Source organism: Nanorana parkeri, unplaced genomic scaffold (assembly GCF_000935625.1).
Source record: "Nanorana parkeri isolate BGI_ZX_2015 unplaced genomic scaffold, ASM93562v1 scaffold951, whole genome shotgun sequence".
Taxonomy (NCBI): Eukaryota; Metazoa; Chordata; class Amphibia; order Anura; family Dicroglossidae; genus Nanorana; species Nanorana parkeri.
Window position 1 is genome coordinate 581,972 of NW_017307219.1, and position 12,661 is coordinate 594,632.

General features: G+C 39.6%; 1 protein-coding gene across 1 annotated transcript in view; it reads right to left on the reverse strand.

The window, feature by feature from the left end:
* The window catches only part of TP53BP1 (tumor protein p53 binding protein 1), a 53,516-nt gene that overhangs the window by 19,756 nt on the left and 21,099 nt on the right, over nt 1–12,661 (reverse strand). Inside the window, exons 11-15 of the mRNA XM_018566463.1 lie at nt 10,263–12,240; nt 5,722–5,958; nt 4,231–4,285; nt 2,845–2,937; nt 626–1,109 (exon numbers count right to left, since the gene is read on the reverse strand). Of these exons, the coding sequence (XP_018421965.1) occupies nt 626–1,109; nt 2,845–2,937; nt 4,231–4,285; nt 5,722–5,958; nt 10,263–12,240 (2,847 nt within the window). The remainder of the gene's footprint in view (nt 1–625; nt 1,110–2,844; nt 2,938–4,230; nt 4,286–5,721; nt 5,959–10,262; nt 12,241–12,661) is intronic.

Below are 12,661 nucleotides of genomic sequence, written 5' to 3' on the forward strand. Positions count from 1 at the left end.
GAAAAAAGGGGGGGGCGGGGCGGGGGGGGGGGGGGCGTGACAGCCGCCGACAGACAGGCCCCATCTCAGAAGCAAGTTGCTGGAAGACTGGTCAGGTAAGCCTGCACTTCCCCTCCCTCCCCCCATGGTGCTCTATAATGTATTGCTGGGATAGTGGGCTTTGTATTCCTCTATAGCTGATGGTACATTGTACTGTATATTATAGAGCGCAATGTACCACCAGCTAAAGAGGAATACAAATCCCAGCAATACATTATACACTATGTTTAATGTATTGCTGGGGTTTGTTGTATACCTATATAGCTGGTGGTATTCTGCATTGCAGCATGTAATATATTATTGCTGGGATTTGTTGTATTCATATATTGCCGGTGCCATTCTGCATTGATTGCTGTATAATTTTACACTTTCCATTTCATTATATTGCACACAACACTACAATTAACCAGTTAATCGAACGTAATAATCGGCTAATTAATCGATTTTGAAAATAAACGTTAGCTGCAGCTCTAATCACATGTGTATTTACATACAAAGAGCAGGCTTAAAAGCAAAGCAGCTATCTTGGGAAAGCCTACTTTTATGCTGTAAAGTATATTATACAAATTTTAATGTAGTCGCCTACCTGACTGTGCACAGATTCAGTGTCATCTCCAAGCCCCTGTTTTGCATTTCCAGGTTTTCCAGCATCCTGTTCAGTCTGTTTGACATCTTTTTTTGCCTTACCAGCAGTAGTTATTGGTGGACTAGACACATTGTCAGTCTGGGTGAATGACGACAACACAAATGCTTTGGGATCTACCGTATTTACAGTTTGGACTTCCTTGTTTGTTTGGCCCAAAGAAGGGTGTTCATCTGGATTCAACTGTTGTGAAGCAGAAGCTATTTTCTGACAGTTCTTTTGAATCTCTTTCTGGACATGTTGTTCACCTTCCTCCAAGCTATGCTCAATTTCCATGGCTTCCTCATCCTGATCGCATGATAAGTCCTGGATAGAATACCCTGAGCTGCTCTGTTGATCCCCATCTTGCTCAGGCATTTCTTTTATATGTTGTGAAGTCATGGAAGTTACATCTTTCTCTTTGCTGGAGAAGTGGAAGGGACCTCCTCTGCAATGACCAAAAAACAGCACTTACCTCACAGTGCATATACAGTCAGTCTATACAAGCAGTGCATATTTGCAGTTTGTTTCATAAAGGGCTGCATGACTTCCCAAATCAGCATGAAAAGACCCCACCAAACCTATTCTCTATGTAATACAATTAACAATATTTAGCTAGTGTCCATCAAAAGGTTAGATCCCATAAGGGAAAAATCAACTTTCATAATGCCCTGTCCAATTATAAGTAGGGCCTATATTTCTGAATCTACTGTACCCCCAATCCTTAAAATGGGATTTTTGTACTTTTTGTAAAATGCATTTCTTGGAGTCCATTGAGGGACATAGGAGGTCAAAATGTCAGGTTATACTGCCTCCTACAGGAGGACTGGATAATGTCAAATAAATGTGGGCCAGCCCAGTATGACCCCTCCGACTTCCAGCATGCAGTCAGTTTGGTGGAAAAACAGTACCAAGAGTATGATCACAATCACAAAGGTGCGACCTGTGTCCCTTAATGGACTCCTTGAAATAATTTTACTGAAAGAAAAAAAATCTAATTTTCCTTCTTGTCCATTAAGGGACACAGAGGTCAGAGACTGTCGGGGCATCAAAAAGAAATCCAAATGAGGGGTAGGCAACAGAAGATGTTTACTGATATAAACATCATGCTTGTACTAGACAACATATAAATCTGTTATTATTAATAGTCCTATCATATTCAAGTATTTACCAGTGGACCCTGCCAGGTGCTGAAGTTATCCCCCGATTTCCTATCGAGGATTGACAACGCTATGTTACCGCTGATGAATCTGCAGCATTGTCAGCCATCTGATCTGTATCTCCTCATTTATCTTTGTGGCAACGTCACCACATCAACGTGTCTCCACCCCTCTTTGAGGTATAGTCGAGAGTTAAGTGAGAGCTGGAAGGGCTGTGAGATAAGAGTAGGGACTGCCCACCTCCAGGAAAGGTAACAGCAGTCTACTACTCATACAGGTGCCCGATGGTCCAAGTAACAAGGTAGTTTCAAGCACTACCTACTTAAATTGACAGTCTTTAGAGAAAAGGACATATCTTGGGGTGTGCCATGGCTCTGGAGCTGGAGAGCTCTCTGCAGCTAACTTTATGAGTAGACTCTGGTCTGGAAAGCACCATAGTGCAAAGCCCAGTGCCTGAGGGTCATATTCCACCCCTTAACGTCCAATCCAGCAGGGTCCAGGTACGGTATTCTAAGGTTAGCCTGAGGGAAGGCCGATCCAGATAGCTGCAAATAGAGACCAGCTCAGCAGCAATCCTCATTGATTTGGAGAAAATCTTGGAGAAAAAGTTACCTAACAAAATGGTTAGAGCAGAGAAAAGATGTCCTTCCGTCTAGGTCACCAGCAAAAAAACAAGGCAAGCTGGGAGAAGGAGGATTCACATTGGACTTGCCCACATTTTTTTTGTGTGCCCAATCCGCCAGTTTGCAGCAGTATAAACCGACTGACTTCCTGCGTCCCTCAATGGACAAGAAAGAAAAGTATTTTAATAAGGGGAGAAAACTATCACAAAACGTGTAAGTGACACTATATAGGAAAAAATACAAGGGCTGCAATACTTTAAGGCAAACAATTGTTTCATGCAGGACAGGCTGATGGCAATTTTAAAGCCAGTATAATACAATAATTATACCAAGTATAATACAGATATCACAAACAATGGAAAAATATTTTTGGTAAACAAGACACAGCATCAACCTTTACCTGACAGGAGTTGTAGTCATATTTTGACCTCTGCTCTCCTCTTCTCGATGGACCTCACACACACGTACAAACACAGAAGGGGAATTCTCTGTGCTGAAGTAAAAACCAAATATAAAGAAGCACAATAATGTCAACAGTCTAATAATATCTGATTAAATACAACATAAAAAACCCTGCAAGGTCAGCTCTTTTTTCCAGAAGGTACATCCCAATAAAAGGATACTCCGTCAACTTAATTTTTTTCTTTTTCATTAAATAAATGCTAATGGTTACAGTTTCCATATTGCAAATAACAGATCCTCTCGTCAGGGTTGATACTGGTCTGGATTGTGTTTACAGGAAACTAGGTTTTCATTTTAAGAATCAATATGTTCTAAGTTGAAGCAGTTCAATCTCTCTCTAGTTAGATTACTATATAATTAGAGCATGATTTAAAGTGCATGCAAAGCAAAAAACATTTTTAAATTGTTAGATTAGACTGGGAAATGCTCAAGATCCCCATGTTTTTGTTTGGGCAGTCTATGTCCTATCCCAGGATTACTTTCTGCCGTGGCTCCTGTTTTGGCTTTACACAATCCTTAAGGGTGCTCAGTGATAGTTTCTATGGTTATGCAAAGGTAATGCTATGAGCTATTAATAATTTCTAGCTAATTATCTGGGATAATCAGCAACTACAGCTATCAACAATAAGGCACTGCAAAATGTATTGTTAATTAGATCCCTTATTTAAACCTGGAAATCCACAAAATGTGTTTTCTCATGGGGATGTCATTTAACCTAAACAAAAGCTCCAATGCAGTTTTGAATGTATTTATAATCTCTGTATTTTATTTATTTTTGATCTGGCTATGTTTTGTAGGGATAGTGAAAGCATACTAATTGATGTACTTAGTAGCTGTATATTAAGGCCCATTCAAACCTTTTTTTTGTCTGGTCCAAAAAGGCATCCCTGTCCATTCCTACGGTAAAAAGTGAGGCTAGTTCACATCACTGCGTTCAGTTCCGGAACGTTAAAAAAAAAGGAATGCACTATTTGTTCTGGACTGAAATGCATGTAAACACATGCAAATGCACCAGAACTTCCAGAAAGTCCAATTGAACCTAAATAATGCACAGGACGCAGCAACGTAAATACCCACATTTCCAAAAACGCATTCAGATCTGGTGTGGGGAGGGTGTGATCACTTAGGGAGCAAAAAGTGTTTGCAATTCAAATGTCAATTGCATGGTGTGTCATTAAACCATCTCTTGTATTTTGTAAAAACACAAGCTACCATGCAGCTGCTTGGCAAAGTGCTCATGATAACATAGAAACCTGGTCTTACACTGGGTCTGTTTAACAAATGTATACATGGATTTTCCCTAAAAGGAACAAGGATGTGTTACCTGGCAACATCCCCAGCAACAGCAGCTGTTCCATTTGATTTCTCAGCAGCAGGCTCTGAACATGCAAACAAAAAAAAAGCAAGTTACAAAGAAATTCAGACAATGTTATTGGTAACTAAATACAAGAATATTCTCACTAGATACACATTAAAGTGGCATTGCCACATGTGAAGTGCAATCGGGATGCAGAATACACTGCTGTACACAACTGCTGTGGGGGGGTTGTTTGATGATGTACCCAAATATGTTGGATACCAAAAGTGGCCATAGTAGTGCAAGAGAACGAAGACTGCCTGCCCAGAGCTATTTGTGCTCATTTGCACAGGGGTTAAAAATGCTGTGTATAGGTGCATACAGCATATAGTGGAGAGCATTATGACACTAAATTACATGCAACTAAAAGCTGCCATAACGAGATTCTTCCATCCATGCTAAACAGTGTGGATGGACAAATCTCCCACTGGACTAAAGAGTTCAGACAATGGTGGGTGTACCATTGTTAAAATCCCTGAAAAGTGCTGGCAGCTGACAGTAGTGAAGGATGGTTTCTGATCAAAGGATGCTGGAAGGGTGCAAACAGGGCCACCCACTGAATGAAGTTCAGCCAGTTCATCAACGACCAATCGAAATTCACAGTGTCTGGCCACCTTTAACAATTTTTCATATATAGTTAGTTTGTTCCAGCTTCTTCCCAATCCTATCTATTGGTCACTGAGCTACAATGATCACAAGACTCAGACAATGGGAGGATAGGCCAAGCATGACATGAATAGTCAACATTTTGCATAGAAGGTGACTGTCTAGATCTACTGATCATTTTGACTTGGATTTCGTTGATGGTATCAGCTAAGACTTAATATACTTAGTATGAAGTGCTCAGGTTTGCAAAAGGCCTACTTTAAAACAAAACAAAACAAAAAATACAAGGGAAGATGGGTTGCACTGCCAACTTTACAGCTAGCCCCACGTGGCCAAATTCAGAGATATTGGATCAATTTTGGACAAGCATTTACATGCCCAACCAGAAGAATTGCAAGCAGCTAGTTATCTGCTCTGCAACAGCTAGATAGGCTAATATATCCCTCAAGCACAGGGAAGAAATAAAATAAATCCTGCTGTTGTTGTGTACACATGCTTATGAACAAACAGCACAACGTACATTTAGTATGAGCACGACCTCTATCTGTAAGCAGAATGAATACAATATGAAAATGAGATATCAGAACAATATGAAAACTTGCACAGATCATTATTCAACAGGGATGCTTTATGAAAACTGGAACCAACTTATCGCCTTTGTCATTAGCAACAAAATTGTGTGTTTCACTTAGGCAACAGCCCCACTTTTTTTTATTCCATATGCTAAAACAAAATCTGAATGGTCGTTGCAAGCAACAGCCCTTTTTCCTCTTCTGCAGTTTTAATGAATCAGCCCCTCAGGCTGCCCTGAGAAGTGTATTTCTTCCTTTTATTTTAGCTTTGAGTTCTTACTTTCCAAGTTAAACTGCGGAGCCCCTTCGCTCTCCTCATTTACGGGTGTGATAAGTTTCATTCTGAGACACAGTTTTCCATCCCCATCAAAGGCAGATCCAGAACTTCCCCTTTCGCTTTCCTCAGACACATCTGTGGTCACCATGGCACTCTCAACTGTGACATTGTTGGATGCCACCGTGCTCTCAGCTGTAACATCACTGGTTGCCAGGGTGCTGTCTGGACAGCCTCCAACCACTGAAATAGCAGAAATCCAAAATTCTCAAGTAAAATAAATACAATTTTTTTTGGTTAAAAGCCCAACTCCTTTTAATCATTTAGAATATAATCTTAAAGCCTATCTCCAGGGGGGGAAAAAAAGCACTCATCACTTGCAGTAGGGGTAGTCGTGCACTGCAAGGGTAACTGTCTCAATATGTCTAGGGAGCTGTGTAAAGGATATTTACCCCCACAAGCTCCAAGACCAGGGCATGCAGCCTCTCCCTCCCTTTGCTTCAATAGTCAGAGGCCTGCTGACACCATGTTTAATGCAGGGCCCATAGCTCTGCATTATATTTGAGGATGTGGAGGGACAGTCGAAAAACTGGAGCGTAGGGTAGAGAGGCGAGCACCAACTGGTGAACTTTATGCACCACAGCAGATAGCGATGTGCTTCGGTGAGTTGAGCTGTGTAAAAATGTAGACATGCTGCATTCTTACACAACACGCAGGTATGCTGTGAATAGGGCCCCTTCAAAAAATCCCACAACTGTGGCTGCAATATTCATCTTCAATCTGAAGCTTCCCTCACAGTAGCTACTCTGTCCAGCATCAGTGAACCCGGAAGACTGAGGAAAACTAAGAGTGTAAGGCGCATGGCCTCTCCCTTTAAAATGGCATCACTACAACGCCCTGTACTCTCTATGTATTAATGCAGAAAGCAATGCTGTCATGTCAGAACTGTTCTCGGCATCATCCACGACTGCCCATCAGAAGACATTTTGTCTTCGAGTCTTGTCCAAACATTTTAAAAAGTTAAAATTAATTCTTATCGACCTCTGCAAGCACAAAACTGCAGACACTAAGACTGTGTAAGGAACTGTTATTCACATCATTAACCCAGGGCATTTCATTTTAGATCTTAAGAGTATTTATTACACTGTCCATATATTAATTAACATCAGTACAGCTGCACATATAAATTTATATCCATCTCAATTAAAATATAACATGCTAAAGGAACAGGTCGTTTCACATTAGGTATGAAAATACAACCGAATCACAACCATTGCTGTTGAATGAGACCAGCTTATCTGCTTAAATAAAAACAAGCCCTCGTTCATTAAACACACTCCCTCAAGCATGTAGTCATTTAGCGATTCAATAATTTTTTCTGGGACCAGACCCCTTGAAGTATGCTCTACAGAAGCCATTTTCCCCCAAGTTGTATGCCATGAAGGAGAGAATCACACAGGAGAATTCACCTCTTCCGTCTGACCTCACACCTATAAATAGGAGTTTATGTGGTGGGTTTGAAGAAAATCCGTACTCGGTGTACCTTACAGCACCTTGAAAGACTAAAAATGATTATTAGAAGTGTAGACTTGCAAAGAAAACTCACCAATTGGTGTACTATGCCTTCTTGGTCCCCGTTTCAACTGACCAATCATGGGTGGGGTAACAGTGCTTACCGGCTGAATAAGGTCCCCTTCCTTTGGCAAGGTAAAATGGAATGGAGTTTCTGAAAAGTATAAACAGTCTTTGAGACATAAAAGTAAGACCAAGTGAGCTTTTACTGTTTTAGAACTGAATACACGTTGGTACATCAATCATAGCAGCTGACAATGAAGATGTCTCTGTAACTACATGCAGCGGAGTATATGTGGAGAAAATTACAGAGACCCCATCGCCAGACCATTCATTTCAACAACAATCTCCCCATTAGATGAATTGTGCATTTACCTAAATTTAAGCATGGTATTTTCCTGCAAAAACCTTCCGTGTGTAGACAGCCAAAATCCATGACACTGCTGTGGGTGCTACCTACTCTTGGAAGTGATATCAAGAGCCCCATCAGGTTCAGAGCTATTCGCTGCTCTCCCAAAATTGAAATTTTCTGGAGTGTCAATTCTCTAGCAAGTTCAGAGGAACATTGCAAATCAATGAAAAATAGTTTATGGAAAGGAAAAACATTGCAAGTAAGCATTTAAAATACTTGCTCTTTCTGTGCTTTCACTGGCAATTCTTTTTAAAAATTAGTAATATCGTCACTTTATGAGAGATAAAAAAATATTTCGATAAAGGGTTTGCAACAAGCGGTGTTGGCAATAGCAACCAGATAACAGAAAGAGGTTGATGCAAAAGACTATGCAAAAGTGTTTTCGCCCAAGACTGATAACCAAGGTCCTTGGTGTTCCGCTCCCTACAGTGTTGTTTTGCAGGTTCTAGGTACAACCAATGCTCCAGCAAATCTAAGCTTCCAAAAGCAGGCTTGTTATAAACATTTGAAAATGCTATGCTGCTCAGTAAATGGTAAAACAAATAGAAACCTGCTATACAGTATCAACTGCAATTTTCCTTTCCTGGCTCCGTCATGTCAAGCTATGGCAGGTGTTTCATGAGCTCTTCGTTTCGGGAAAGTTCACACATGAGAAGGACTGCCAGATGTTTTCCACAATCCGTAAAGAAATAGTTTTACGTGTAGCGCCTAAACTTTCCCATTAGCCTTAGAAGGAAAAGAGTGGTTTCCAAAAGTGCTTAGTTTTCTCTAGGCAAGCAGAGAGGTTGTCACCAATGTGATCCAAGAAACTTGTTCAGAAGCAGGAGATTGATAGAATGTTTTAAGAGTCAATTCCATACTGAAACAAATCTCAAGAGCAAATGTATTCAGAAAGGAGAAAGACTTAAAACAATCCTGTCATTAAGGACTTTACAATAAAGTTATGGACAAGCCAAGGCATGGCTTTCCAACACCATTCGGGACAATATGATGGCCCAAGAATTGCTGTTGAATCCAGAGAGTTAAGAGATTCTTTCACAAGATTGTAAGACACCACTGTAATTTCACATTTGGGGAGCTAATCTTTGAAGGGAACCTGCCAGGAAAGAAATATAGAAGCTGGCGTAGCTGACACACAAGGTAGAAGCTTTTAGGGCTTTCATCCTTGTCCTTGATCAACGGGGTTAATTACTAACCAAGAACACACCATGTCATGCACCCCAACATCAGATACACACATGCTTGTTTTAAAGGCAGTGACTCAAAAGCAGAGCATGAACAATAAGGAGGGCAGCTTTGGAACTCATTCTTTAAAAACAGGTCAGCAATGGTAGCTCCCAGATTCCTATCCTGATAAGGTCTAATGTGTATTTACTTCCTGCAGAGTGTTTTATAGATCTGAAAAAGATAGAGATTTTGATCTCGATGGTACAGATGATTAGGCAGACCCTCCCTGTGTCAAAAGCCAGTTTCAAAATGATCAAAGTTCTGAAGCTATAGAAAAGTGTAAAAAAATGCCAGAATGGAGGTGAAAAGTGGACACTTTTATAATTTAGTAGAGACATAGTCTATCTTATTTCCGATATAGAAAATTAAAAAAGCAGAACCCCTCCCCCCTTTTTAACAGTCAGTCAAAAAGATAAGATCATAAAGTCAATAGAAAATGTACAATGATAGCCCACAACCAAAACAGCTTGGTTCAACCTTAAAGCCCATTTCCAACTTTGCCGAGGTTTTAAAAAAAAAAAACATACGCCAGCAATGTACACTGGGTGTACATGAAGCAGGCATATTTAACTGGTGTATATGATCTATATATATATATATATTTGAACAGACCATTTAGTTCTTGTAGGATCTAGATTGATTTGAGATAATTTTTAACTGCAGTACAAATTATGTCTTTCAATCTTGGAAGATAAATATATACATTTGTTATATACATTTGTATAATCTCCAGGAAACTGATTTCAGTTTCTATTCCATGGTCTAGTCTGATATATATTTAAATAAATTGGTGGAAATTTGTCTCTACTTTGAATATAGTCTTGGCTTATTGCCAACCCTGTGCATGATGGGACAAATCTTGCCCATGCGCTGTTAAAAGGTTGAGTTGTGAACATCTGTTGCTGGGAGAAGTCACATGTCAATTCTGAGCCTTTTGTTTTCTTATTCTGTGAGATACTGATAAGATACCCATTGCATTTAAAAAGTAATTTGGTTATATTTTGAATAATATCCTGTGGTTACATTTTACGCATTACCTGGGTTATTAAATTGATATTATCTGATCCATATTCTGTTTGTCCCCAATTATATTTTTATTGTGCACTGATTTTTAATAAATATATATATTTTGTATACTTTTGTATTCCTCGTCTTCAATTCAGCGCAAATAAAAGAACTTGTGTAAATTTCGATGGAAATAAGTTGGGAATCTCCTTAATTACAGATCCTTATTTGTTTTCATAAATAGAAAACTGTCAATCAGAGCAGTGTAAACATTCTGACAATACCAGCTTAGCCTGGTATACACACACACGGTATATGGGATTCCACTTACCGCTGGAGCTTTCACATATACTACGTGTGGATTGCTCTCCAGTTTTTTCCTGGAACTCTGAGTCTACTCCATGTGCCTCATCCTCACAAGAAGCAACAGATGTATCAGGTGTGCATTTATTAAACGCCAAAGCAAAAGTGTTAATGTTATCCACTCTCAGCGGTAGAACCTGCTGATCTTCCTTCTGAACAAAAACAGATTCAATATTCCTTTCATCCTTCTGGACAGAAACAGTTTCAGGATTTCCATCTACATTTTTCTGAACGTCATTACTAGTAAGTAGAACCTCTTTCTCTGTGCTCTGAGGTTCTATCCGTTTCCAGTCCTCAGAAATACTTGTCTTGTTGCATGGGAACTCACATGGATTTTGTAGCTCACAAACAGAAGGTTCATTCACTTCTGTTACTGAAAGCTCTGTTTTTTTATTTTGCCCAGAGTCAGGTGCATCTTTTGATAGCATAGGCTGTTGTTCATTACTATCTGACAACTCTTGAGTTTCTTCTACCACAATAACACTGCACATTTCATTTGCTTGTTTGGTGCCAAATCCACACAAGTTTTTATTTCCATGATGGTCCTCTTTGACATTCGGTTCAACTACTGGTATCTTCTGTTCTGCCTGCAATATTATATCAGTATTTTCCTTGCCCTGTGGTTGTTGTGCATTGGGGCATATTGACACTGTGTCCATTCTAGAAGGTATCAAGTTTTGTTTAAGAGTATTTACTTTACATTCTTTATTTTCAATAGGCAATGGATATTGCTGAGTTACTTTTTCCATTGTATTTATATCAACTGGACCTCCTAGACATTGCTCTTGGTCTAGATCTGGTAACTTGTCTTCTTTTGTAACAAGACAATCAGTGCTTATAGAGGAAAGGTTAGAAATCTGCTGTGGAGGGTTTACTGAAATATTACAATCAGTGGCTAAAGGCACAACACTGTCTGACTTCACATTATCTGGGCTGTCAACTACTTGACAAGTGTGCTCAGATTTGCTCAAAACATCTTTGGCAGAATCCGATTCATTCGTTTTTTCACCTTTCTGATCAGCACTTGATTTATCTATGTGTAACTCTTTAGTAGGTGTGGTTGGAGATTTGTTACATTCAGTCATTTCAGATTGTGCAGGAATATTTGCAATTGTTGGTACTAAACAAGGGTTAGTCCGTGTGTGCATAGCAGTGTCATTTTCATTTTCTGACTGCAGCACTTCTTTTTGATCTTCAACAGGCTTTGGTAAATTATCTTGAGAGGATGCTTCTTGGTCCACCTCCATTGCTTTTTCATTTTCTAATGGTTCCACATCCTCATTGGAAGGATGTTGAGTCTCGGACAGTGCTAAATTTAGGCCGCCCTCCTCTTTTTCATGCTCACTTTTGGTTACCATAGAATCCTCACTGTCCTTCCCACATTGAGTTTCAGGAACTTCCTCAACATCAGACAAACTTTCCACAACTACCGTTGATTTTTTGTCAGGTATGTCTTGGTCTAAAATACTCAAAGAAGCATCAGAATTTAACGATGGTACCAAGAGTGCCTGACTTTCAGGACTGCTTGAAATGGTGATACAATCAACGTCTTTGTTGTCACATTTATCACCCAAGTCAGCACATACAGATGAAGAGAGTTTACTGCATGTGGGTGGTTGTCCTTTAATTGCCAGTAGCGCTGGTTCAGACACTGTTTGGTTGTCCTGGTCTAACGAAGGGCGACTTGTTTCGTTAACCACTTCAATTTGTGTAGCCCCACTATCTTCTCCTTCATGTGCATGGTCTGTCTCCATGAGTTGACTAGGCTCACTTGTAGGTAAAAGTAGATTACACTCATCTGCTACATGTTCCTCAGTATGTTTCGAGTCCAATTCAAGCTTTAGTTCTGAAGCTTTCTGGTCCTGTTCACTTTTTGGGAATTGTAACTGGTGAGGCTGATCTCTGGAAGGAGAATATTCAAGACTTGGAGTTGGTATGAAAACATCCTGCAAAATATTTACAAAATATTAAAATGTATAAAAAGCACCTATTTTCAATTTTACCTACAAAATAATACATGGGGAAATAGACCAAGAAATGTTAATTACAGTACCAATACTAGAAAATTTTGCCATTTATTAAAGAAATCTACAGCTTTTTTGTGAGTAAATCAGTAAAAACCATACCATAATATTTAAAAAAGACCCCAAAAGAAAAAACACACTGCAAATCTTTATTGTATCGTCTGCTTTAATCTTCTGTTTCCAAGCTAAAATTCTATGGTGCCCATCTCCGGATACAGGAGCAGCTTGAGAGAAAGTCCCACAGAAGTCTATAGGGTTCAGCTGTGCAAGCATGGCCAAAAGGCACCAATTACTGGTAACCCAGTAACACTCCAAATGGCAGACAAAACCAAAAGAAAAAGTA